Raw genomic sequence first — 27043 nt, 5'->3', positions numbered from 1 at the left:
CAGGAAGTGGCTGAAAACGGAGGTACCTAAAATGGAGGATTGGGTCGAAGTAATGCATAACATTTACAGGATGGAAAAGTTGACTTTCCTAGTTAGACTAGAATCAGATAAATTTAAGAATTTCTGGAATAGCTGGGTTGATTTTGTTACACCATTGAGAACAGACTTTATTTGGTAAAAACAATGTATCTTATGGATCCCCTTGGTTCTTGCTACAAATTTTGACTGTTCAATGTTCATAAGATTGTGTTCGGCATTATCCTTCACCAGGTGAGAGAGGTTTTACAAGAGGGAAATGAAAATGTGGATTGTAGTGAAAAATTTACTCATTTCGAGTCTACTGAGTTTTTTGTTTAATTGTGAATTTTTGTATATTTATGTGTTTGATCCCTGTTGTGAAGTATTTGTATGCTCTGTATACATGGAAAATATGTGTGAGATGTTAAATGCTAATGGAAGAATGCTGAATGGAATCAATAAAATGTTAATAAAAAAAAAAAAGAAGTGTCAGGTCTGTTACTCTTGAGTCTAGGTAAACTAGAATAATAATGAATAAAAATAATTAAAACAATAATGAACAAGCTCGTATTAGTTTTGTTGGTTGGTTCAGTTTGCTGCGGAACAGTAATGTAATTAATTATATCATTATTTATAGCTAATTATTAGGTGTATTATTAGTAATAGCTAATCTCTACATAGTTTGTGTGGTGCAACCCATTTTAATTAAGTGGCTTGTAAAACTCCACTCAGTGAAGACAACAGCTGGTTCTCCTGGTCATCTTTTCACTGGTTGAGGAAGATTGTTTCACAGATTATCTGTCTCAAGTCCTACTGTCAGGATACAGTCAAAGTTTCAGCAAATAGTACAAAAAGTATTTTTTATAAGTTACCTACTGCAGCTTTAATGGAACAACAAAGATAAATAATCAATTCTACCACAGCTCATTTTAGAATAAAAATGAAAGCTTTTGTATATTAAGTAAATTTAAGCCTTTCGTGAGTAGCTCAGTGTAACATACACAGTATTACCATCGCTCACAGTTTCATACAGCTCTCACACTTAAGACCTTAGAGTGAAGTGAAGAAAACACTATTTGAAACTTTGACCATGTGAAAGAGAACTAGTACTACACATAATATTTTGAAGTGAATTTTATATAGGTGTATTTTGAAAGAAATACTATGTAGACCCCTGCAGTTGCTGACTGTTCAGAAGTTATGTATGATAATGGACTCCCTGTGCTGGGCGCAGATGACCTCGTCAATGTAGAGAGAGTTGGCCTTGATCTCAATGTTTTTCTGCAGCTCCAGCTGGCAGCGAACCAGAGCCCTCTGCTCCTTCTCTGACTGGGCCAGTGCCTCACGCAGTCTGACAGTACAGAGATAAAGAGATGTCACATGATGCCAAATGGTTGTGTAATATATTTAACAATACATTAGCCAACATTGGAAGAACTGTGGTAAAAAACAGAAAATCTACACACAGTCCCTGTAAACCAGCTGTTTGTAGGTATTTTATGTGCATTTCTATTGTTTCATACATTGTTTTTCATAAAAATAAAAAAAAGAACATGAAATGTCTGCTGGGATGGACTCAGCCCCCCACGACCTTCCTACGGATAAACATTTGTTGCCCTGTCCCCTCACATCAGTAGCGAGTGTATCCTGGCCTTACTTGCTGATTTGAAAGGCGAGCTGCTGGACCTCGGCCAGGAGCCGGGACTGTGCTGGATCGTGGCATTGCTCTTTGGCGGGCCGCTGGCGGCGCAAAGCTAGCCGGGCCTGGGCCAAACCCAGAGCATGTTCATTCTCTGTGACTGCCACTTGGAGATCCCCTCCGATCCTCTGCTGGCTGGCAAACTCTAATAGAATCTGGAGGGGACAGAGGTGACACACCAGGGTCAGTCTGTATTTTCACTAAATAGTAAATGAGCAGGAACATTAAATCAGCACTAAACAGTTCTGTACGTGTTCAAAATAAATGCTGATCTGAGAATGAAATATATAAAAATATATAACTATTACTTGAAAATTAGCAACAGATATTTACAAGTTTTTTGTCCGAGGATGATGAACTTGACTTGATGACTGAAGTTTAAAGGTTTCCTTGCAAAAGAATCCCAAGACTGCAATATTGGGAGTAATCCCTGAACATTGTACATATTCATATATCCCTGTAGATTCTTTCGGTTATCATGCAACTCTAAGCCAGTAGTTCCCAACCTTTTTCCTTAAGGGGACCCCTTTTAAAACTGACGGCCCCTGACTTTGTGACATCATTTATGGATATTTGATATTATATTGAAAACTGTACAATGAGCCCAAACAGTGAACTCAATAACTACAACAGTTTTGTGTAAAACAAGTGATTTGGATGAATTTTGAGCAGATTATTTCCTGTAAATAGTGATAAGAGAGTGTATTTTTATAATATAACAATCATACAGACTTAATCGGCTTATTTTTTGGCCAATTCAGTATTTTCATGTCCCTGGCACTTGGCCATTGTTCTTAGACAATTTACTTTACGTTTACTTTTCTTCACAGAAGTGAACTCATTGCTGACACATAGGGCCTACCGTGTATATTTTTCAAGTTTTCTTACATGCCTGAAAATCAAGAAGTCTTCACGACCCCTGTGAAGCTTTGGCGACCCCTAGTGGGGGTCCCGACCTGCAAGTTTGGAACCACTGCTCTAATCTAAGCTATTATGAATCCACTCACTCTTTATTATTCACTCACCTGTATAATTTCTCTTTTAATACATTTATTTCTTTTTCTCATTTCTTGTTTTTTATTTCTGCGAAAAAGTATATTTTATTTTTTTTAAAACAACATTAATGAAAAAAACAAAACAGTAACTACAGATAATCCACACACCTTGTCGACAGATTTCTTTAGAACTTCTTTCTAACAACAAAATAGTGGCAGAAAACACCACGACTGGATACAATACCACAAGGAATAAATGTTTTTTTGTGATTTGGGTTTGCAATTGGTGATTTTTTGTGATTGGATGTGTGATTGTTTGATCTTAGTTATTAGTTACACCCACAGTCAGAGGCAGTCTTCCTCTTCTAAGTATTCATTGTCTCTTGGCAGTGGAAATGCCTCTTAAACAGCATTTAAACCACATGCTATTAAAGCAATATTATTATCTACTCCAGTGTGATCAAATAGTCCATTAAGAGAACATTAATCCCATTATTACACTGTTCATCCTTAATGAAAGTATCATCTGTGGCCAGCAAGTATTCAGATTTTAGACTTCAATAAATCAAACCAAATCTTCTCTCTCGCTTTTACTACATCTGCCTCCCACTGCCCGACTTTGTTTCTCTTCACGTCTGCCCTACCTTGGCCAGCTGATCCTCCATCTGGCTCTTGGCAGACTTGATCTCCTGGACGTTCTGCTGAAAGGCTGCTGTTGTGGCCTGAAACTGCTTCTGCATGTCAGTGGACGTCTGCTCCAGGAGAGCCTCCACCAGGGCCCGCAGGGACAGAGAGTTGTTCTTCTGCTGCTCTGCTTTGGCTATGTTGATGTCCGAGATGTTCTCCCACTGCTTTGGAGTCACTGTCAAGCTGAGAGAGTAGGAGGTGATAAAAAATAAAAAAAAACATTTATAGAAAATTAAAAAAACTTGTGAGGACCTTGAACTAACACTATTCTAAAGAGAATATGTCGGAGCCCATCTAAGCATACGCACTGGCAATGACTTCAAATCCTGTCTTCATGGAGCTAACAAGAACGCGCTCGCTCACCTCGGCAGAACAGTTTTGGTGTTTTTGGACTGCTGCAGGTTCTCGATGGAATGGGTGGTCATCGAGGCACAGAAGTTGTCGATGCACTGAGCCTCATATTTCTCCTTCAGATCCTTCTCTAGCTGGTACTTGGCTGATCGGTTTAATCTGGAACACAAGGCAACATGTTTTCTCTTAGTATTTACTGGCAGCTGTATCCGGCGATTTGATTTTCCTTCCAGGTTTGAAGACAGCAAACATTAGAGAATCCAAAAGCTCTGTGTCCCTTACCGTATCTGCTCAGTGACCTGCTCTATTACACGCTGCAGAAGGGAAGCCACTCCCTCGATAGCATCCCTCTCCTTCAGCAGCTCTCTGTCCACCTCGTCATGCAGCCTCTCAGAAGGGAGACGTTTCATTCTGCAGGCCAGAGAACAAAATGAGCACCTTTCACATAAATAAACACAAAATAGCTCTAATTCAACCTGCGTCCAACAATGCTTTTCAAAGATCATTTGGATCTGAAAATGGATGATGGATGTCACATAAATGCTTTCAACTTTTAGAGGGAGGCAGGAATTTCTCACTTTTAAAGTGTTTAGTTTTTTCCTTTATAGTTTTATATGTATGCTTCACAGTAAGAGAAGATGGTGTTGAAAGTTTAGATTCATCTAACAGAGAAGTTTCAAACGTAAAATAGCGAATATAATGCATTTTTCCTGACTGTTCAAAATCATCATGTCCCAGCCTAACCTCTCCTCCAGACACAGGACGGTGACTCTCAGAGGGTCTTTGCAGGCCTCCAGGGCTTTCTCCACTCTGCTCTGCAACGCTATGAGGACATCAATATCCAAAATGATCTCCTCCAACTTCAGCTCCAACTCCTTCTTCAGAAACTGGATGTCTCTGACCCGCTGATCTGAACAGCAGAAGAAAACAGAAGAAACACCTCTGCAGTCTTTGCAACATCATCTTTTGTAATTAACACAGGCTGATATTTTGTGTTCTCCTACTTACCTAGTTGCTTGTTATCATTGTTTTGCAAGCGTTTGCAGCTTTTGTCAGCTTCAGAGATCAGCCTCATACATTCGGCTCTGAAGAGCTCAGAGTGGTTCCTCATAACCTCAATGTTCACTAAGTTGGGTCCACCACCCAGCTGGGGATTGCGACCTGGGGCAGACATGGTTCTCCACTGGTGGTCCCTCTGAGAGTGCAGGCAGGTAGGCAGAAGAAATGTGGCAGCTTTGTGCTGAAGGAGAACTGAAACCACGTCAAAACCAAAGGGAAAAGCTTATTAGACTACCGCTATACAGGCTGACCCGTCCTGTGCAGGGGTTTGCTGAATGGAACAAGTCTTGGACAGCACTGAGAAACTGTTGGCTTAGTATACCTGAAGCACCTGCGCTTGTTAGGAGACTTGCTAACTAATGTATTAGAAGTTAACTAGAGCCAAAGCTAACTTAACGTAGTTAGCTGTTAACGTTAGCTACCTGAGTGTATTGGTTTGAGCTGACCTGAGAGACTGAGCTGTTTGTCCCTCGCGTTGTAACGTTACCCACAAATATCCGTTATAGCTAAATAACAAGTACTGTCTTCGACCATACCTTGTTCCGTACGGGTTTAAAGCCCCAAATGTAGCTAGTTAGCTGTCACTGTTGACGTCCTCTGCATCTCGCTGCACTTAAAATGTAACAAAACAAACGGTTACTGTGGCAACGGCTGACACGTCATACGCGGATGCGGTCATTATTTTCTGGAGCTGCCGTCAATCACTGACTGACGATATCCCATTTAAAGTCATTGTATCCAGTTACTGCTGACTCACCCTCAGCCAGCTATTCTCCTCCTCACGACTAATGCTAAACTGTATACTGTTAGAATGAGAACACACTCAATAAACCACACCAACAATGAAGTGAGACTTTTTTTTAATATTTGCATTTGCAAAGCTATAAATCTGTTGGTATTATGTTACAGTACATTACATTTCATTGTTATTTGAGAAAATAAGTCACTTTTGAGTTTAAAAAAAAAAGTGATATAAATTGGCTGATATAATTGATTCCAGCAAGCCAATAGCATTCAGATCTTTATGTAGGTGAAAGTTTAGAACAGTAATATTTCAAATCAATATGAACAAGAAGAGGCTTTGTTACGATAAATAATCGGATGAATATTAATGATACATATGATATCACAACTGAGCAGCATAATACAGTACACTAAATGTAAAGCAACAAGCATTTCAGAGGCACTTGCTGAATCCATATTGTTTAAACAAAAACAACAAAAGATTTTCTCAATACACACTAATAACAACATGACAAACTATAAATACTTATGAATTATCAATAAACAGTGCACATATATCTTTATATTCTCTATTTTGCTGTGAAATCACAATCAGTAATAAAAGGGAATGGTTCATATATATTTTGTTTTAACTGCAAGGTGCTAGTGGGCTAATGAGATAGCAAAGCCACAAGTAATCTGCTCCACACAAAAGTCAAAGTTATATCATATAGCTATGTTTTCAAGTATCCAGGAACAACGTAAGTATATGAAAATACTGTCAGCAGAAAATCTAAATGCAAACTCTTCCTACAGCAGTCCATTGACAACACTAAGTGATATATTCTGTGACGTCTATGAATATTTTCATTAAAATACAAAACATTTAAAACCACAAATAGATCCATCTTACATCCTACAGCAATGCTTTAGGGACAGTACACAGATTAAGATCAGTCCCGTATGAATGAGAATAAGGAAGAGGAGAGGAAGAAGGACAGAGTCAGATTATCTTCTGTTGTTAAAGCAACAGTTAGAGTTTGAAAGAGTTTCAATTTGTCATAATCTTACTTTACCCCCCATGTCTGTAGGACCACCAAACACACAAAGTAACTATTCAACTACTATTAAAACTACTGAAAATTGGGCCAAATTTGAACACTCTGCAAAATACAGCATAAAATGCCCAGAACATTTCTCCAAAAACTGCATAATACAAATGTGTTGTAGAAAAACTGTTTTTTGCCCCCATTTTATCCTTTATCCTCTTCACTTACCATGCTCTGGTTACTTGCAGCTTACAGTTCAAGTTAGAGTTAGGACAGTGTTATTTCTGTCAGAGCTGTGACTGAGCCACTGTATCTTTAGTGGTCGTACAAACGTCAACAGAGTTTTAGTTGACATGGGTTGGCTGACTATTGTCTCTTAAAGAAAGGAGCACGTTTTTTGCTTCAAAGCTTTATGTCAGATGGAAATGACAAATGGAAAATATAGCTTAATATGAACTGAAGGCATTTCCTGTCTAAGTTCCTGCTCCACCATGAGCAAGCAAGTTAGTCGTATATATCCACAGAATGGCTTCAAGGATACCAAATCTCATATTTGGTGCAGTGAAGATTGATTTGCTCGTTTTTCACGCAAACACAACATGACCAATGAGCTTTGCTAATTTCGCAGTTCCCTTTTCATCATTATAGCAGTCAGGTGAAGTTTGAACGGTGTTTTCACCCTTTTAAACAAATTTAAAATATTCGGCATTCCAGCTTTTCATTCAGCCACATCACTGCAGCTCTAAGACCCAAATACTTAGATCCGTTAACACAACCTGAAACGGAGAGCTTCCTTTTATCGACTGATCGCACAAAGCAGCAGGTACTGTTTCAGATCCTACAACATACTTCACCTTCTGTTCAATCAATATGTCTAACCTGTTACCTCCCATCCCTCACTAACCAAACATATAACATATAAAGCCTTTTATCATATTCACACAATATAGTAGGTCATTTTAAGATGTATTATGCTTTAGGCCAAAACATAAAGCTGGCACTTCTTTGCTCAATTTAGGCCAATTTAAATTTCCATTCCGAGGACATGTTTTTAAGTCAGTTGATGAAGGATTGCTCACAGTTTTAGCTTTGCATGACTTAAAGTTAACATATGAAGAGCAAATGTGAATGTAGAGACCGGTTGTAAAAAACTAATAGCCACACTGGTAGCATTAGAGAGGTCAGTGAGGATGTGAAACAGCGTGAACAGACAGTGCTTCCTAATCTGCTGCTTCAGTTGCAAGTTAGGAAACACAGCAATTAAAAGCCCTGTTGTGGTTCGGGCAATTTGGGCCCAAACTGATCCATGTCTACATCATACCACATCGGTGATTCCAGATCCATTACTTGAAAAGGTCGTCACTTGCTATGGTTTTGTCAAGTCCGTTGATCCTCTCAGGCAGCAAGCCTTCTTCAATGGCTACCTTGGACTCATGGACCTAAAAGAGAGACCAGCATATCACACTGGTGCCTATTTACACACCCAGTACACCTGACCATTTCAATCACATCAAGGGGAAAATGAATGTCTATGAGTGGATTAATCATGGTATGTGCTTAGTACTGACCTTGAAGGGTTCACTAATTCCAATGATGCACTGCAGAGTATTACTGTAGTAGCACAGTACACACTCTCCTCCCCGCACTGGGATTTCCTCTTTACCAACATATACCTACAAAAACAGAGACACATTTATATCATGTGAGTTTTTCTCTGGATGTGTCAAACTCATTGGTGCACCAGTTACTACCTGTATGATTTCTTCATTGAAGGCCACTTCGTCGTCTTTGACCCACGTGTAGGTGATGTAGTCCGACACACTGGCGAATCCAACCTGAATTTCACACACACATTCAAGATTGTCATACTGAAATGCATTTCAATTGCAAAACAGTAAACGGCTGTTGTTTGTCCGACCTTATAGAGTCCGATCCAGTCCCATGTGCTGGAGGGGAACGGCTGCAGAGGGCTGTAGAGAACCATGGCATCAATGTCTGCGCTCCAGTCTCCCTCTGCCTGCAGACGCACCAGAGGAGTCCTGTACATCTTCCTCAGCTAGATGGATGGAGAAATAAACACATGATGAATGATAGCTTAGCTTTGAAGGAAATGATTATGTAAATGTCAGATCTTTTTGTATTTAAAGGGCAGATCCGGTCATTAAAATTTATTTAATCAGAACCAGCATTAACTGTTTTCAGCAGTTTGAGCAAAAGTGCTCGTCTGTTTGGATCGGACTTCATCTCCCCACCTGTGGAATCAGTGAGAGAGAGAAGAGAGAGGAGAGAGAGAGAAGAGAGAGAGGAGGAGAAGGAGAGAGAGAGAGAGAGAAGAGAGAGAGAGAGAGAGAGAGAGAAGAAGAGAGAGAGAGAGAGAGAGAGATTAACTGTGGTTAACAGTATCTGTGTCACACAGTCACTGTTTCTCACCTCCAGTGTGAAGATGCCGATGACAGGCTTGTGGTCACTGACACAGTACTCCATGTTGCTGGTGTACAAGTCCTGTCTGATCTTCAAAGGATACTCCTCATCCTCTTCCAGCTGCCTGACCTTCTTTGCATCCAGTCCATCTTGCTCGTCAGGGGGCGGGGCTTTGGGTCGGAGCCGCCACAGAATCCTGTCTGTCCAGGCGGGTTTACGTTTCTTGCCGCTGGACAGGTGGTAACAGACGATGGAACAGAGAGGAGAGAGAGACGTACTTTAGTCAGGAGACAAACTCTTTATAACAAAAATCAAGGATCTTGTGAGGTGCATGTGGGGTGATGAAGGAAAAAATTGGAGAAAAAACAGAAAAATGTGAAGGAACATTGATACAGTATCTATTTCACAGCAGCGTTGACTACAGCTCATGCCTTTCACAAGCCTTTCTGCAATCATCAGGCACCCGTCATTACATACACGTTTTAGTAGCAGCAGCCCTCTGACTACCTCATAATCAGACTAAACTGTCATTTTGTTTTACTTCACTTTTGAGCCAACACGGAAGGTTCCTAGAAGCAGTAAACTCTAACAAAATATTCCAGCTGTTGAGCTGCATCAATTTCATCCACCCTAGCTACCTGCTACTTTTGCAGTTATTGTCTTTGCAGTGATTTAGAGGTTTGGAACCAGGCTACTGTCCGACCACTCTGCCATACATTCAGGAGTTGCAAGTTCAACTAAATGTACCATAAACTGCAGGTTCATTGCAATAATCTATAATAAAATATCAGACAATGTGTCACAAATTGTAATTGCAACTGCAAGTGTTGTTGGCCTCAGTGCACCTGTAAATACATCCAGTACAACAGGTAAAAGTCAGTTTGTTCATGTAAATATAAAAGTATTACATTCCATCCTATAAGCTGCTACTTTGTGCCATGGAATTAAATATTTGAGATATCCCTAAAGATTCATAAAGACATTCTTTCAAATGATGTCTTAAAATGCATGACCAGTGTGAAGGATTTTTAGCAGCACCTAGTGGTGTAACTGCAGCTTGCAATGGTGGAAAAAACGTGAACTGCCTCAATGTTTTTCACTCAAACTGTCCCTCATAGGTGGAAACAAATCTTGAAATGTGTCTCTGTTGTTTGCCCTCTTCTTCAACCATCTCTAATGTTCCATTACAGAGACCACCTGTTAGCCATCATGGCTTCTGGTAGCAGAGGGTTGAAGCAGGTTGTAATATCAAACTTCCCCCCACATTTTCAGTGGTGACTAACACATTACTTCCTTTACATCTAGCATTTAGAACACTGTAAAATGTAATGATCAAATAAAGTAAACTTCATTGCAGATTTGTACAGTCATAGAGTAGATGTTGTCAGCTGGGTGGTATCTAGATATAATCCAACACACACATATTGAATTATCCATCTGTATTACCAAAACATCTATTTCTGGCCATGCATGTTAGCTGTTATGTAGCAGCTGTTGTGGGACCCAGAGAGGTTTACACACTGGCTTTTATATAAACAAGCTCTGAGCCCAGTAGGATGGTATTACACAGTGCAGGTTAAATGCAGGTTAATATTGACTACTGATACTTTGCCGTTAGATAAAAGGTACGCTGTGAAGTTTTTTGTCAACAGTTATATTTACATTTAGTATTTACTCATATGAATGTGTTGAATGTGGGGATCTACTCATAAAAACATTGGTCCACAGTAGCGCTCATGGTCAAAAGCTCCACAGGGTACCTTTAACAGCAACAGTATTGGTTCCCAAAACAACAGGTATGTGAGCTCAGACAATATGTTAAATAAACAAGCATTTCAGTCTTTTCTTTGCTCAGACAATCAGATATTTGTCTTGAAAAGACTGTCAGTCCCACCTGCTTGTTTGTTTAATTTGCAGTAGGTTACAGATGAAGATAATCTGGTAACGTGGTAAGAAGTGTTTCAGACAAAATCAGGCTGGAATGTTGGGAGTGTTTGGGCGTGGGCGTGTTTATTTGTGCTATTGGTGCTCCCTCTCCTCACTCAGTCTCTCTCTCTCTCGAATAAACTGATACAAACCAAAAGGAGCTTCTTGCTATTGCTATTTTGCAGTATAGGCAGACACAGACGTCGAAGCCGGGACACACAAAAAACCGAGCGAGAGCACAACTGGGAAAGCACCATTGTTTGGTCCATGAACTCCATCTGGATGTCAGTGATATTCCAGACTGACCGTTGGAGCAGATGACCGGTCTGATTGGCCACCGCAGTGTGACATGTGTTTTCCAAAAGCTGATCCTGTTTCAACTTCTCTTCCGCAGGTCGCTTCATTTTTGGCACCCCTGTGGCCCCTACCGCCCAGCATAAATGCACTACAACCATTGACCATGAATGGGATGAGGGGTGTTTTTGCCACAGCGCCTGATTCGGTCTGAATTGTTACTATACTGCATAAAAGAGTGGATGCTACTTTTAGCATCTTGTTAAAAGTAGCATGTATGTACATACTGAAGTGCAGCTAGGTTGATTAAAAAAGGGGTGACATGACATATTAAAAGGGAGATGCGGACACAAATGTGTTTTAAACTCTTACTTAAAGCCAAACCATGTCCTGTAGAGCCTGTGAAGTTGGAAATATATAGAAATTTCGTACTTTAAGAGGCAAGAACTGGAAATGAAAAGTATGATTACGATTACTTAGGATTGATTATGATGATGATTGCTACTTGGAAACAGTTACCTGCTGTCATAGGTATCAGAGTTTAAGTCAAACTTGTATGTGGGTTGAAAGTCCAGAGGCCCTTCCTCAAACTCCTGGAGCATCTGTTCTTTCTTCTTCATCATGGTCAGCTGAAAACGACAACACACACTTCATAACCTCAGAAACTTAAACAAACACAGTAATGTACTGTGAGTCATATTTTGGTTTCTCATGCTGTGCTGGGAGCCAGGACTGTCATGTGAACAGGAGTTAGTTATGCTGTTAAAGATGAAGTGTCAAACCTGGTCTTTGCTCCACAGCAGGTTGTAGGTTTGATTGTTGATACAGGAGCGGACGAAGTGCATGCCGTGGTCCTGAATTCGGAAGTTGAGGTCTCCAAACCAGAACACCAGCCTGGACCGGGGAACAGAGGAAGGAGGAAGGACAGCAAGAGTGAAATGAGAAATATAATATGAGAAAAAACTGACTAACTTGGTACAGATACACTGAGATGAATGTCATATTTTTAAAATATCTGAGTAAACTGGAGAATTGTTTTCTGCACATCTACTCACCTGTGGTCAGCAATCCTTGGAGACTTTTTGCAGTCAAAGATCTGCGTGTCCATGATGTACTCAAACTCATCCACTCTCTCTGTGGCGTATTTCATATGAGCGGCCAAGTGACAGTTCAGGAAACAGAGCTGGTGGCCATAGAAAGACAGATGGATAGACACGCCACCTTTGTTACCCTGTGAGACAAACAGGAAGACGTAAGAAACAGAGGAAGCATAAGTCCTGTAGAACGTGTGTCTGTATTTGTTTTTATGCTTTTACACTAAAAACAGAAAAAAAGACAAAATAATCAACATATAACAAGTGCAGAAAGAATTCATGAGCTATTTTGGACATTTTGAGAAAACAAACAGCAAGGTGTCAAAGATTTACTTCTGCTTCTGTAGTCAAGCAGGATGTGTTTTTCCATCCCTTACTGAAAGGGGAACCATATAGGTGGCTTCAGAAAGAAATGAAAAAATACTTCAAATTTAAAAAATCTAAAAGAAGTGAGCTCTATAGCCCGTTCCCTAACCAAACTGTTGGTAGTTGAGTGACATTTTGGGTAATGGAGGCAGCAGGTATTGGCAAGGAAGAAGAGTCTGTAGAATGAGTGCAATGTTAAATCTCTAGTACTCCATTAATGTGTATGTGTGTATTTCTCACCCAGTAACCGAAAATGCCGGTGCGTGTGTACTGGGCCTGGATGTCCCTGATGAAGGGGACGTGCTCCATTTTGGAGAAGAAGAGCAGCAGCAGACCCTGCATTCTAATGGATGACACCTGAAATACACCCACACAAAGTAAATACTGCACAACGTAATACTAACCATCAAGGATTCTCAGTTACTGATAAGAAAAAAATGACACTTTTGACTTTAGACTCGTTAACATTGAAATTGGGTGTCACCTCTAATGTGTGTCTGCACGTGTATGGGGGTGGTTTTAGAAGATTTGTACCTTAACGTATTTCCGTGGTGCCAAGGTGGACATGAACATATGACTCCATGGGTCATCAAATACAGTGTCCGACAGGAATCTCAATGGCCCTGAGTACACTTCCTGCAAACTAACACAGACACATACAATTCTCCAAACTGTCAGTCACACAACGAAACACAGACGGCATCAATCAAGTCACATTCCCTGTACCACCTACCCGATGACGTAGAGGTCTGGGCTCTTTGGGGAGTTCAGATGGAGAAGCAAGGACACGTCATCAGGAGGATCCACTGTGGCCACGTTCCACGTCACCATGTGTAGCCTGGGGGCATGGAAGAAGGAAAAAATGTGTGTAGCACCTAACAAATAATATACAGTATGTATAATATACATGTGACTGAAAAACACCACGTCTGAAACCAAGCTATACTTTGAACTTTACAATCAAAGAGCTTGTTTCAGTGTGGCAAAACCCAAGATGAGCACATCATCCAATTGTAAAAGCTGCTACAGTAAAGGCACTGTGCTTCTACCACAAGCAGGTCGGGCTGCTACAGTTCACACATAAAGAGAACAGTCATCCCTTTTACCCAAACTTGCCACATCCATAATTTTGAGATTTCTGTGTTCAGCTACAACAGTAAAATGTATGACAGAAAGTCAAAGGACAACATTGAGCTGGAGGGTTTCAGTTAGCAAGAATCAAGAGAGTCTTTTGTTGGCCAGTGATAGAGCAGTTCATTGAGCCCACAGGGGAAAAGTCCATGAAGCAGGTTAAAGAAAACAGAGGAAAGAGTAAAAAGCTGAATAAAAAAGGAGAGAGAGGAACATTATTCTTGTAAAAAAAAAAAAGAAATGCTAACTCTTTCCAGCTTCAGCACACAGACAAGACAAGCGAAGAGGTGACACCTGAAACTGTCCTTTTTCGGCTTGTTGGCTCTCTTGCCACAGACGAGGAAAGCGTTGTCCAGGGTTTTGACCACTTTGTCATGCAGCTCATTTTTGGGGTCCAAATCATCCACGCAGGTCATCAGCTGGTTGAGCCGATGCCGCAGAGCCAGCTTGCTGCCTGTCGACTGGGTGTCATCACTGCATAGACTGTTGGAGCGGTCGCGCCCTATGGTGCCTAGCAGCCGACTGATTTCATCCATTCTGGCTCAAAGTCTCAAATGCAGCAGGGTCGGCTGTCCAGAGTGTTGAAGTTGCAAAATATAAACGCGAATAAAGTATTCCCTAAAAGACCAAGAATAGTTGGCAGTGTAGAACAAAAAATATCCAAATTTGACTATTTCAAGTATGTTTGGATTGTATAAAAAGAATCAAATGAGGAACAGTCCGACGTTGTGGTTACTTCTGCAAAATCAAACCACTGAGTGAAGTGAGGAAAGTCCTGGTTCAAGGACCTGCTCCAGAATCAGAGTAATTAGGGAATTGGTTAAGTTGTCTACAAGCCCTCTTTGTGTACTAAAAACTACGTATAATCGCATTGTAAAATGTTTCAACATTAGGCCTATTAAAAAAATTGGGAAACCAACTTGCATGCGTGAACATAAAAACTCTTTCCATTCGCAAGCGGTTGAGCACTCAGCTGCTCTTTCCTCAGGCAGGATGGCAACACGTTGTTTTTTTCTTCAAATCCGCATTAAGTGTGTATTGTTGAGCAACCTAATCCACCTGCCAGAATGCAGACAGATTTGTAGACTGGCAAACCACACAAAGAGTTAGTCAACTACTGATCCCAAAGCTCTAATGAAATAACTGCAGCTGTTAACTTAAAGGCCATATATAGAAGAGACAAGAAGTGAGAAATAATGTTGACACTGTAACGCCCGCCTTTCTGGTTAAACTTGGACAATGTCATCTCTGTCTAAAGAAGGCAACTGGCTACAAGAACAACACAACATAGTGTCCATGGGGAGATATCTGGAGCAGCTTGAAAAATCACTCTTCTTTTTGTATTATACAAATAATTCCAAACACAACCTGGTCTCTATTTCACTTCCCATCACCCTGAGCCCCCAATCATAATAACATGGTTCCCACTTTGTGATTGGGCTTCTTAACTGTTTTAATTACACTGATTTCATTGGTATGACTATAATCAGTTCCCCTACATTTCAGAAGGAAGACATTTAGCATATATCACTAAATGCAATGGGAGCTTTTGGTTAAGCAGTCAACACCTGCACCTCAACAGTCTGGTACTGCTCTACAACCAAACAGCACAAAGCCAGAGGCTACAATCTCCCACTGGCATAGCAGAAAAAAACCACAGGAGTCAAATTAAACATCGTCCAGGAAGTACTCCTTGACAAATCATTTGAAACTGGCAACACAGAAGCAGTTTCTAACCACATGCCATCGCTTTTATGAGCAATAACCACTTTATGGCTGTGACAGTACACTTGCAAAGGAATTGTAGTGTGATCTAGTATTTATCCACTTGTACATAAGCTCATTATACTTATAAAAACTCCTATTTCACAGGCATATTGTGTGTAACTCCAACTGTGCTGTAGCTGGATGTTGTGCATATCCTGATGAGTCTGATTAATGTAAATGTCTCAAGCCAAAGTCCATTCATAAATCTGCCATTTTGCTGCTGCTGCTTATTGGCAACACGTCTGATATTGCTTGAACACCCTTTTAATGCTGGAATGTAAATTAAGAGTTTTCGTCAGTGAGGGTGTATTTGTTGCAAAACGCTAAAGAAGAATTGACTTTCGACAAACGCGGATGCACCGATGGTCCAACCTGAAGCTGTCTCCGTCGTAGTCTCCCTTCCTCAGGCTGAGGTCTGGCAGCTGGCCGTCGGACTGCTCTCCATTCTCCTCCATCATCCCCACACCTGGAGGGCAACGAGGCACATCCACAACAACTTACACTACAGGTAAACGCGTTATAGGTGCATTAACAGTTATTAAAGCCCTGTTAACCAACTAACAACTTCAGCCCCTAACGTTACTTTGGGACAGGGCTGAAGTACACAGTGTGTCTGACATATTTAATCTCTGGCTTTAGCAGACTCGCTTATTGCATGTTTTGTAAGGTTGACTTTATCGAGCTAACTGCACATAGCTAACATCTCAGAGCTGTCCTCTCTGGTAATGTAACACTGCGCAGCTAGCCAACGCTAAAACAAGCATTATTTAATCAAACACTTCACACTCGAACAAACAACATGTATGACTGAGGGTGTTTTATCGCATACTACCTGACAGGCTTTGGTAGTAGTTTTTTAGTTGAGTCCACTTGCAGAGAGGCGTACAGTAGAGCAGCACAGTACAGTAGCTTGTGTTGTTGTTCCCGCCCCTTATCCGGAAGAACTGTTATTTGCTTCAAAATAAAAGCGCACAATTTGTCACATTTGGGACAAGAAAAAGCCGGTTCACACTTAGTTAAAACTCTCACCTATTATAATTACATTTTCTATAAAGTCCTTATCTAATATATTGTTTATCTATCCATATTCTGTGACTATGCCTTCACATATAACGTTAGTTTGTCTGTAAAGAACGAGGAATTTTATAGTGAACACTTTGGTCTTGAATTAATATACATTTTTCTGTATGCCTGACCTGAAACATTTGTTTTTAACATAGCTACGGATTCATGTTAGCTTGAGGAGAAGAAAAAAACAAGGGGGCGAAATTTGGCGGCTTCAGTCTGTTAACGCTTGTGGATATGCTCTTATTCTGAAGGATTGAAACTTAATTAAGTGCTGATATTAAGGCTAATAATGCATCTGCTTAAAATAGACCAATTCACCCATGAAAAAAACACAACTACATAAATACTCCACATTTTCTAAAGCAGAAAAAAAACATGGCTTTATGTGAGCATTTTGGATCCTGGACATTTTTTCTGATTCAAGTGATAATTTGTGACTGCAACTTACAATGGGGTCTTTTCCAGTCTGCAGAACTACAGGTGGATGGATATTTGCTCACTTACATAGTTTTCCAGCAGAAGTACAATGCAAAAATACACACAAAGCAAGCAAAAATTACATTGTCTTTAATATGCTACACGATCATATGACTCATTACATAAAATCCAGGTTCAACACAGGACAAGACTTACAATAGTAGCCCAAACCTTTTAAAAGTTATCAAGACAGAATTGCTTCATGTGTCCATCATTTTTTTTAAGTTCTTCTTGCATATTATCGTCACCAACACTCAAAACCCCAACCCAACGATATAATTACTATACCGGTATTAAGATTACTATAAAAACAGCAGCTGGCATCTTTGTAGGAAACTAAACCGACCAACTGACCAACAGCAGGTGCAGTCAGACCAGACTAGCTGAAAATATATTTAATGTCCCTGATGGAGTCTTTTCAAAGTAAATACCTCATATGTAAACTGTACAGCACAAGAGGGTGGAGGAATTTCCAGTTTGACAAAACATAGGTACAAATGCATTTTGTGAGATCAAGAAATTAACAGAACTTTCTCAAAAGCACAGAAGCCTATTTTATTTTATTCAATTATTTAAAAAAAACTTGTAAGGTCCTAGTAACTGGAGCTTTTGCAAATGTAGAAGACACGAGACCTGTGAAAAATGTGCCTTGCTCTGTTAAGTAAACAATGAATCACTGCGAACTGGAAAATATAGAATCAAGAAAAAGAACAGAAACCCAAATAACTTCCATTAAAAAAAGGATAACAGTAATCAGAAATGTTTCTTCAGAGACAACCTATACCCTCCCTGTGATGTTTTAAAATTGAAGAGCACCAAATAGACATAAACATGAACGCTTCAAAACTGATTTTCCAACTTGACTCTTAAAAAACAAAACAAAACAAAAAACTAAAAGCTGCTATAGTTGTATTCAAATGTAGTTCACAAATACACACAACTTCTTTACAATAATGAGCTCTTATTAAGAGCAAATTTTATTGGGATGGAGGTGTGGTATTCTTGATTATGCCTATCAAGTTGTTCTAGGTCCAGTGTCCCAGGACATGAGTCTGAGCCTCCTGTGAGGTGAAGACAGAACAAGTTAAGTGTTAAAGTTAATTTACGAATAATAAATCTCACCAAAACAATAGTTTAATACTCACTGGGTTAGTCGACTGCCAGGCCTTTAACTTCATCATTCTTCCTCATCTAGGACATGGAGAGACACATGTTACTCAGGAGGATACAAAAATACCTGATTTCTTACATTTAGCACAAACATCGCTGTTGGGGCAGAACGACAATGATAAATATTACAAAGACTGCGGCGACTTATTGCAGCCCTGACTAAAGTATTGGCTCAGTTTCTTATTATAATAATAGGAAAATTCTTGTTTTAACGAGATAGTTAATGTTTTTCTTAAGTTATTTTTTAAAGTAATATGGACACCCATTTGTTGTATTCTTGCATAATTCTCAAGGTGAAACATTGGCTCATTGGTTTGGTTTATGTAGACAATAATCCTGGTGCTAATAATGACCAAGTATAGACTGTGTCAGTAAATCAAATTACATTAATTCTCAATCTTTCATTTAGTTGAATAATCTGGATTGTATCCACACACCAGCCTTTTATCTGGGTTGTAGTGGAGCAGGGCAAGCCCACCTCTATGTTTGCATAGTTGTATATGTATATTGATCTGGGGCTATATACACCGATCAGGAGCCCCACACCAACAAACTGTAATGCACTGTGTGTTCTGACCCCTTTCTATCAGAACCAGCAGTTTGAGTTTGAGCTACAGCTGCCCTTTTTTTCTGCTTCTAACACATCAACTTGACAAGATGTTCACTTGCTGCCTGATATATCCCACCCACTGACAGGAGCCATAATTACCAGATAATTAGTGTTATTCACTTCACCAAATCAGATTGTTTTTGCTCATATGTGACTCAGATTGTTCTTTTTGTTGTTTTTTTTTTAAATCCAATTCTAATTTGAAAACACTTTCATATGTGATCCCAAAAATTTGCCGTGTGACCTCGATGACTGTTACGTCACTCGAGAGAAACATTCTTCATGCAGGTCACCTCAGGACTGTGACTTGTTCATGCTGGATTATTTAAATTAGGATAAAGAGCTATGGTTTGTAGTCTGAATGTAGCCTAAAACTTAAAAATGTAACGGTGCTTGGTCTCTGGTTTGTGGGGGGGTTGTGGTGGTGCAGTAGTGGTAATTGGCAGTACTTTATTGAGACATACACCCACTATTAGGTACACTCTAATAGAGATAAGAGTTAATTAAATTGTATAGTTTTGCACTGAAGTCATTGTTAGTGGTGTCACACTAGACGGTATTATCCAGGGAAGTACCAGAAGTAAATAAGTTGCCAGAAGACATTACAGATGTGGTGGTGTTTCACATCACCGAAGATATGGTGTCTTTTGTACTTACGGAAAAAATACAATCGATTAAAATTGTAAATCGGATGTGGTTTGAAAACAATCCGAGATAAAATTTTTAGGCCATATCGCCCAGCCCTACACTAAGATAATCTGCTCCGTAACAGGGGTGCAGCGTAAAAGTCTACTGTGCTCAGTCACCTCATCCAGCTCCTTCTTCGTCTCCTCCTCCATGCGTCGTATGTCATCCATCGACAGATCAATCCATCTGTCCAGCCAGCAGAACAGCTGTCTGTGGAAGTGGGTGAACAAACGCTTCTCCACCTGGACACATGAAAGAAAGAAGGAGTTACAGGGAGAAATATAAAAGTAATATGTAGTACATGTCTACTATTGTGCGGCACTTCAACTCAAAGCATAATACACTTCATAAAGTGGCCACCAAAAGGCAATATATATCAAAAATCTTACTTTCGCCTATAAAAAAAAGAACAATTTTATACCTTATGAATGAAGCCTTCCACTTTGCCCTGTAGTCCCAGCATCTTGAATTCAACAGTGGCTAGCTTATAGGCACACATGTGTGGACAGTCGGGGTTGTTAGCGAGTTCTTTCTGCAAATACATAGAGGCACTGATGAAAAACACAAAGTCTGCAGGCCTTTAAACCCAACTATTTGATGTCTTTAATAAAGTGAGCCACAGTGAAGAGCCACAGGAGATGTAATACCTTCCAGTCAGGTCCCAGAGGTCCTCTACCCGTCTTCTCGGACTTAAATATGGCTGGATCGTATTCTGGTTTGTAGTCCTAAAGAATGAATGCAACCAGTAAACATAAAGAGTGACTCAAAGCAATTCCAAGCTGTTGGTAAAATCGTTTCAAGGATTACTGGGAACAGTTGGGTAGAATCAATTTTCTTCCTTACATTTGGACTTATGACACTTCTGTCACCAATGTCGATGTCAACTACTTCAGTTTTTTCCCATGTGCTTTGGTCCAGTCCATGTACCTGCAGCGAGGCAAAGTGTAGGTCAGTTGCTTGGTAAAGGAACACATGTCAGACTTCATGTTTATAAGTACAGTTCAACAAAAAGTAGGTTTGACCAGTGCAGGATAATTCATACTAGTGATTGTTGGGGAGGTGTTACTCAGCTGTTGTTGTAAATCTAAGATTAGGAGTCACAGCAAACACAAGGAGAGGATTTAATCACATTAGCTTCAGCTGAACTTTGTAATGTGTTTTAGCACAGAGCGAGGATCGGCCATTTTGTTCCCAAATTCTTCACCAAGTGGACTTAGTAGACATTAGTGAGGCCAAAGGTCAACGTAGTTGATAAATTCAAATGTTGACCTGATGATGGCACCAGATAAAGTCATCAACAAAGTCATTCGGCTCTGAAAAGATTTCATAAAGTATGGTCTCCTTTTTAGCCCAGTATCATAAATCACAAATGCTGGCATGAGGCATAGGCTGACAGCTTACACAACACATCAGTCGGTCTATTGATACAGACAGATGAGCATTTTCCCCCTCTCTGTCTCTCAATATTATTTATATATGTATGTACTTATTTTTTTTTGTTTTTATTACCATTTTAAATTCTTCCTTATTTGTTTATTTATTTATTAATTAAATATTATTTTCTCTCTTTTCAGTCATATGATATTATGTATCATCACGCAAATGCTTATTTCTTACAGTAAGTCCAACTCTTCAGTTGTATTTGTAACTATACATATAATGTATGTGCCTAATGCATATGGTGGGTAGAGTGTGACCACAATTGGTTAGCACTGTTGACAGATCACATTGACTTACATTTTCCTGATCCCCCATATCCGGCTTGTGCCACGTCTCAATCTTTATCATGAACTTGTCTTTCATGTATTCATTCTGTACACATGGGAGAGATACAGGATAGGGTCAGTCAACAATCATATTGTTGTGCTCAACAATCACACTCAAAGTGATTGCATTACAGTTTGTGAAAAGGTACTGTGGATTCATCTGCGCACATAAACGTCAGCAACAGTATGTGAGCTTATTATGCACTCCAGCGCGCACACACACACACGCTCTCAAACACACACACACACACACACACACAGAGCTACTGTGTGAAGTCTCCTTTTGTCTAACATGGTTACCATCTCATCTGAACAATTCATTTAGTTTAACTCTACTCACTACACGATAGGAATACAAATACAAACTCCCAAACAAATGTAGAAAATGTAACTTCATTTTATTTGGAAACTCAAAGTGAAGGAACGTTTACCGTGAGGACTGCGTCAGAAGAAAAGGTGGGCCGTGATGGAAAGAGGATGGATCCGAAAGAGGAGAGACAAGGATTTAGATAATACCCAGATTTCAAGAATCAAGCTTTTCATTTGTGAAATTGTGTGTGTGCGTGTGTGTGTGTGTGTGTGTGTGTGTGGTGGGACTAACTGGTTCGACAGTAAGGATATGCATTCCAAGCCTTCTCGTGAACTTCGAGAGAACCTTTCGGCGCTATCACCCGGATAAAGCCTGGCACTTTACTGCAGAGACACAAACAGGCATTGATGCAGTCACGCACATGCACAATCACAAAAAGCTATAAACTACTATTTTTGTGGCTGAATGCATTTACACACAGTCTTACAGAAACATAGGGAACATATCAATGCATTTCCGCTATAATCCTAGAATGTGCTTTGATGTTTGCAGTTTGATAGAGGGTAAGTACAGTATGCCCTCTGTACAATCTGGCATTCTGTTAAGGTCTTGGTCACACAGCGTTTAAACCTCTCACAACAAAAATCACACTGAATTTGCTCGCAGGGCGATAAAATCTGCACAAATGTTTCGCTTCGAGTTCAACTGTGGTGACCTTTGACGTGCACATTTAATGATACAATCCTTTCTGTGTATCCTGCTACTTCCTAGGTAGTATGTGGTATGCACTACGTAACTGTTTGAATTGCGAGCTGCCTACCTCTGCAGGTGGTAGATCTTGTGGGTGTATTGTCCCTTCTCTCCATCCTTCTCATAGGGCTCGTTGACAATCACCTCCACACCTTCTCCTCCACCCGTCTCATTCTTACTGGCCTCTGCTACTGCATACAGCTGACCCACTTGGTACTGGAGGGACAAAAGAGGAAATCGTGGTTATTCGTGGTATTGTGGTTTACAGATACATTTATATTAGAATGGATTCAGTTAACTTTTTTACCCTTAATTATGTGTTTCAGAGCCAAAATAGCATATTCATTTATGTGGTGGATTAAAGGAACATTTCCAGAAAAAAGCTCATCAATTCTGAGAGTTTCGAAGGAATTGCCCTTTAGAGACAAGCGTCACTCTCGCGTTGAAGGTATGCTTGTTACTGACAGTTTGTGTTATAGACCTTTTCCACATCAGACATTTTGACTTTTCAGTTTGAAAATCACCACAACATTTTCACACACTGACCAATAAACCCTTCTTGAGAACATCATATCTACTTGGTAAACTAATTTACCAGACTTAAATAGGGGCTTGTGACAAACTAGCACACTAAGCAGCTAAATCTTTGAAAAATGGGATTAAGGGGATTTTTCCTGTTGGGTGTTTCACCATAGTTCCTAGGTATTAGTACATTAATTAACAGTTACACTACTATATAACTGGCCAAATTAAATAAGAAAATACTACAATAACAACTCGAGAGACAACAGAATGGAAAGACGAGTTCAACGACCTGAGCTGAGAATCATTCTGTCATGACCTCAGTCAACCATTCATGGATATGACTGCGAGTTCACCATTTCCCTCTAGGTATCCCAGACACAGACCTCAGCATGGGAAAACCAGCAGAGTAAGCCTTTTTGTCTCTCTTCCTCTTCTTCTTCCTCCTCCAACCCCCATAGTTCAAACCCTTCCTGAGTCAGGCAAAAGTGTTGTGACACTGGAAAGAGTGACTCACATCACTGGTGCTGTCAGCCGCGCCACAGACACACACAAAAAAACCTTCATGAAGTTATGGCTAAAATGTGTAAAATGACTACAAAAAAAACCCAGGAAAAACCAGTAAAACCAGTGATATGGTCAAACATGAACGTTGTAGTTGCATTTTGGTCCCATAAAGTATGTGGAAGAGAAATAGATGTATCTTCATCTCTTCAATATGAGTATTAAATGTTTATAAATATGAGTGACAGTTATTGAGAGCAGTGATTACAAATCTGCTGCCATCTGTAGTTTAATTGGACGAAGGTTTTGTAGTTGAATCAAACCCTCTTCTCCCCGAAGAGCTTAAGGCTAGTGACCTATTTTGGTAGCCTTGGATGCTCAGCCTCGCCACTGTGAGTAGGAACTCAGGAATGTGACTTGTCGTGTACAACCAGTGTGTCTTCTCATTGAAAAGGACAGGCAGACGTAATGCAGGCCTTTGTGAGCAGCTCAGGGGCGGCAACACAACATTCAGCTTTAAAAAACAACCAACTTGACTGGAGGTGGTCATCAACACTGGAAAAAAACATGTTGAGGCAAAGTGCTCTGTTTGGAAGTTTGGCAATAAAGAGTGAACCTGTTGGTTCACATAATGCCATATGCTGACAAAGGTTTGGACCATGAGTGGTTTTATAGCTTCATAATAACCACACTGGGTTACATTCTAATGCGAGTAACCGTCAGAATGACTTGACCCCTCGGAGCAGCAGCATCTTCCAAGTGTTGTTGAAACTTGTTTAAAGCCACCACTGTCCACAAACTACAGAGCTGCATAGTAACTAAATACAATGAAAGTGTAATGTCATTATATAGTCTAAACGTGAATACAAAATGAATGTATTCTGTTACATTACAGCTGACTGTGAACAGAACAGATTATATCTATTAGTTTCCTAATTTAAGGAGCACTCCACCAATTTTAAACATTAAGCTCAGTTTTCCATCATGAGGAGTACTACTGGGCCAGTGAAAACTGTTTCATTTATAATATCTTGTGTGGACCTGGAGAAGCTTAATTAAGTTTGAAAACTGAACCCTGATGATGTCACCAGTAATTAAAACTGGGGTGGAGTTCAGAGGACATGGGCATTTACCAGACAAGTCCGGTCTAATACAAGATGCCATTAAGTAGCATTATGGGAAGTGTTGGATGAGGTAGTGTTTTTGGGGCTCGACCTGCTTGTTTAGATTTAGAAACCAGAAACCCAGAATATTCAGTTTATTATCATAGAAGACTGAGGAAACCAACAAATATTGACATATGAATAGATGTAACTTGTGTTTTTTAAACCTAAAACATAAGCAATTTTGTGAAATGCACTTGTTGTTTTTTTTTTGCTGAGAGATGTAGCCAGCATCTGATTAGCTTAGCTTAGCACAAAGACTGGAAACATGGGGAAACAACTAGCCTGACTCAAGTTCGCGAAGAAGTGCATTTCCCCCAAATTAGTACAAATAATTCGCTTCCACTATTTCAACTGTGTGGTTAAATTACTAGTGACTGATCAACTAATTGTTTCATCTCTATAAAATATTGCACATAAGACAAGGTTTGCTTCTCCACCAACCTAAATTTCCATATTGTCGTGTTTTTAAAAAGGTACATTTGATACCATGGATATATTATAAAGAATCTACCTGAAACTCACTTAAAGTAATAAAAATGCAATATAATTCCATAGCTTACATAACAAAAAACTGTAGTTTTGATTGCCTGTACCCACCCCCATTTCCATAATACAACTCAAGCTCTTGTAATTGTGACAGTTACTCAACTAACAATCCAGCTAATTCCTCACACTAAAGGGATCAGAGGGAAAGCCGGTCATACAGCAAACTGTGATTACGTGGCTCAGTGAAATACTGGCTTCTGCTTTGTGTTAAGCAACGGAAAAACAAAGAGCATGTTGTTGTATGGAACATTTGGATTGAAACCTAGAATGAGCCAAGAGCATTTAGGTAATAAAAAAGGAAAGAGTTTACATACAAGTGCAATGGGGAAGGTTAATAAAATGTTCTTCCATAAAGAGCAAATCTATTGCAGGGAAAAGGTTAAGAGGCTGAAGCTGCTGGTATAGTAGATTAAACACAGCTAAATACATTCTGGGCCTGATAACTAAGTGTTTCAACTGCAAGGGCATCTAAAGGTAGCCCAAAGTGACAGTGCTGAGAGAGGCCAACTCCAACAACACGACTGGGCACATCGTGTACTCAGCGGAAGCCACTTAGTGTAGTATGTGTAATATCCCGGCTGCTCTGTTTTGCCTTTAATCATCTCTAAAGGCAGTGAGATCAGATGCATGGTGATAACGGAAATATGTTGCAGCCTGGAGAATTTTAAACAGCGTTCTACCGAGGAAAACTAAAGAGTAGTTACTGAGTGAAAAATAATAATAGAAGAATAGATACCCAAATATAGTTAGTAGTATAGTTGTGTGAAGTCCTCTCACACAGTCCCAGTCCACAAGAAACCCACAGGTTTCAATGACTACAGGCCCGTAACCCTGACGTCCCAGAAGGAACCCATATGTGGACTTGAGTTCGGCATTCACCCCAGACGTCCTTTGCTTACTGTGCTGACCTCCAGACCAGAGGCAGCAGGTGAGGCTGGGGAACATCCCATCCAGCACCTGGACAATCAGCACTGGCGCTCTCACCCACTGCTCTCCCTCTACACTAATGACTTCACCTCAGGACGCCCGTCTGTTAAACTCCCGAAGTTTGCAGACGACAAAGCGTTCATCAGCTTCATCCGGGATGGTGATGAGTCTGCATGCAGACATCAGGGTGGGATAACTGGTGCAGTTCTGCTGTCAGAACAACCTGGAGCTGAACACGCTTAAAACTGTGGAGCTGACAGTGGACTTCAGGAGGAGTCCATCAACAACACTGTGTCTGCTTCAGGTTTCTGGGATCCACAATCTCCCAGGAGCTAAAGTGGGAGTCCAAAGACTAACCTCCCAGACAGTCGGGACTGCAGGAAAATCAATGCTGACTCATCACACCCTGCATACAACCTGTTCCAGCCTCACGCTACAGAGCAATCTACGTAAAAACGACAGGCACAAGAATAGTTTCTTTCCACAGGCTGTCACTCTGACGAACAGTCTCAGAAACAATCTCTGTGCAACAACCCCATAATACTAAACATACCTATAAATTATAAATGGTATATATATTATAGTTTAAATACACATCATCATTGTCAAATATAAACCTAAGCACACTGTACATGCTGTATAAAGATATATCCACTTACCTATATAAGGTTTAGCTATATATCATATAAGGTAACTAATCAATATCTATTCCAGCACAGTTTCCACTCTGCACCACTGAACTATTTACAGAATCAGTCTGACTTACCGTCTGACATTACATTGATGTTAGTTGTTGTTAATTGACTGTTCCTGATAAAATGAGACCTTACCTCCTCCACTGAAATGGGCAGGACAATTCGGCTACAAAAGAGAGAGAAGAAGGAGACATTCATTACTGCACAGAAATCCCAGTCAGAGATAAAACAGACAATAAAACAATGAGAACTGTACTGCTGACCT

At 40.1% G+C, this 27043-nt stretch overlaps 3 protein-coding genes across 5 annotated transcripts in view; all 3 read right to left on the bottom strand.

Moving 5' to 3' along the window:
* Positions 1-6: 6 nt before the first annotated feature.
* tekt1 (tektin 1) lies at positions 7-5437 on the bottom strand. The gene is made up of 8 exons (XM_035680454.1): positions 5346-5437; positions 4759-5001; positions 4495-4660; positions 4033-4161; positions 3763-3909; positions 3357-3582; positions 1676-1872; positions 7-1369 (listed from the first exon to the last, which is right to left on the bottom strand). Exons 2-8 carry the CDS (start codon positions 4922-4924, stop codon positions 1210-1212), a joined length of 1191 nt encoding a protein of 396 aa, XP_035536347.1. The 5' UTR covers positions 4925-5001; positions 5346-5437; the 3' UTR covers positions 7-1209.
* A 215-nt stretch (positions 5438-5652) lies between these two features.
* inpp5ka (inositol polyphosphate-5-phosphatase Ka) lies at positions 5653-16503 on the bottom strand. 3 transcript variants are annotated; one of them, XM_035679552.1, is made up of 14 exons: positions 16413-16503; positions 15953-16046; positions 13416-13520; positions 13217-13325; positions 12923-13039; positions 12278-12453; positions 12005-12116; positions 11742-11851; positions 11595-11621; positions 9012-9231; positions 8500-8637; positions 8333-8416; positions 8150-8254; positions 5653-8020 (listed from the first exon to the last, which is right to left on the bottom strand). In XM_035679552.1, the coding sequence occupies exons 2-14, from the start codon at positions 16036-16038 to the stop codon at positions 7925-7927; spliced, it is 1485 nt and encodes a 494-aa protein (XP_035535445.1). In that variant the 5' UTR covers positions 16039-16046; positions 16413-16503; the 3' UTR covers positions 5653-7924. The 3 variants fall into 3 exon arrangements, with proteins under 3 accessions (XP_035535445.1, XP_035535443.1, XP_035535444.1); XM_035679550.1 differs by lacking the exons at positions 15953-16046; positions 16413-16503 and adding an exon at positions 14108-14639; XM_035679551.1 differs by lacking the exons at positions 11595-11621; positions 15953-16046; positions 16413-16503 and adding an exon at positions 14108-14647.
* A 1566-nt stretch (positions 16504-18069) lies between these two features.
* The window catches only part of LOC118341324 (phosphatidylinositol transfer protein alpha isoform-like), a 10996-nt gene continuing 2022 nt past the window's right edge, over positions 18070-27043 (bottom strand). Inside the window, exons 2-12 of the mRNA XM_035679553.1 lie at positions 26914-26944; positions 22489-22634; positions 21960-22051; positions 21790-21797; positions 21330-21404; positions 20436-20519; positions 20240-20317; positions 20014-20124; positions 19712-19834; positions 18271-18316; positions 18070-18186 (exon numbers count right to left, since the gene is read on the bottom strand). Coding sequence (XP_035535446.1) covers positions 18275-18316; positions 19712-19834; positions 20014-20124; positions 20240-20317; positions 20436-20519; positions 21330-21404; positions 21790-21797; positions 21960-22051; positions 22489-22634; positions 26914-26944 — 790 coding nt within the window. The 3' untranslated portion in view covers positions 18070-18186; positions 18271-18274. The remainder of the gene's footprint in view (positions 18187-18270; positions 18317-19711; positions 19835-20013; positions 20125-20239; positions 20318-20435; positions 20520-21329; positions 21405-21789; positions 21798-21959; positions 22052-22488; positions 22635-26913; positions 26945-27043) is intronic.

The sequence above is a fragment of the Morone saxatilis genome, unplaced genomic scaffold (genome assembly GCF_004916995.1).
Source record: "Morone saxatilis isolate NCDOM2014 unplaced genomic scaffold, NCSU_SB_2.0 Contig8, whole genome shotgun sequence".
NCBI lineage: Eukaryota > Metazoa > Chordata > Actinopteri > Moronidae > Morone > Morone saxatilis.
Note: the sequence above shows the minus strand (reverse complement) of the source record. Positions and strands in the feature narration are given on the sequence as shown.

What these genes read in the sequence shown, in the direction of transcription:
- inpp5ka (XM_035679550.1), bottom strand. Translation starts at nt 14,349, where the DNA reads ATGGATGAAATCAGTCGGCTGCTAGGCACCATAGGGCGCGACCGCTCC. An exon ending in CCAGACCTCTACGTCATCGG is followed by an intron (nt 13,326 to 13,415) that starts GTAGGTGGTACA and finishes TGTCTGTGTTAG; the next exon opens with TTTGCAGGAAGTGTACTCAG. An exon ending in CACCACGGAAATACGTTAAG is followed by an intron (nt 13,040 to 13,216) that starts GTACAAATCTTC and finishes GGTGTATTTCAG; the next exon opens with GTGTCATCCATTAGAATGCA.
- tekt1 (XM_035680454.1), bottom strand. Translation starts at nt 4,924, where the DNA reads ATGTCTGCCCCAGGTCGCAATCCCCAGCTGGGTGGTGGACCCAACTTA. An exon ending in CAATGATAACAAGCAACTAG is followed by an intron (nt 4,661 to 4,758) that starts GTAAGTAGGAGA and finishes TCTGCTGTTCAG; the next exon opens with ATCAGCGGGTCAGAGACATC. An exon ending in CTCGCCTTTCAAATCAGCAA is followed by an intron (nt 1,370 to 1,675) that starts GTAAGGCCAGGA and finishes CTGTACTGTCAG; the next exon opens with ACTGCGTGAGGCACTGGCCC.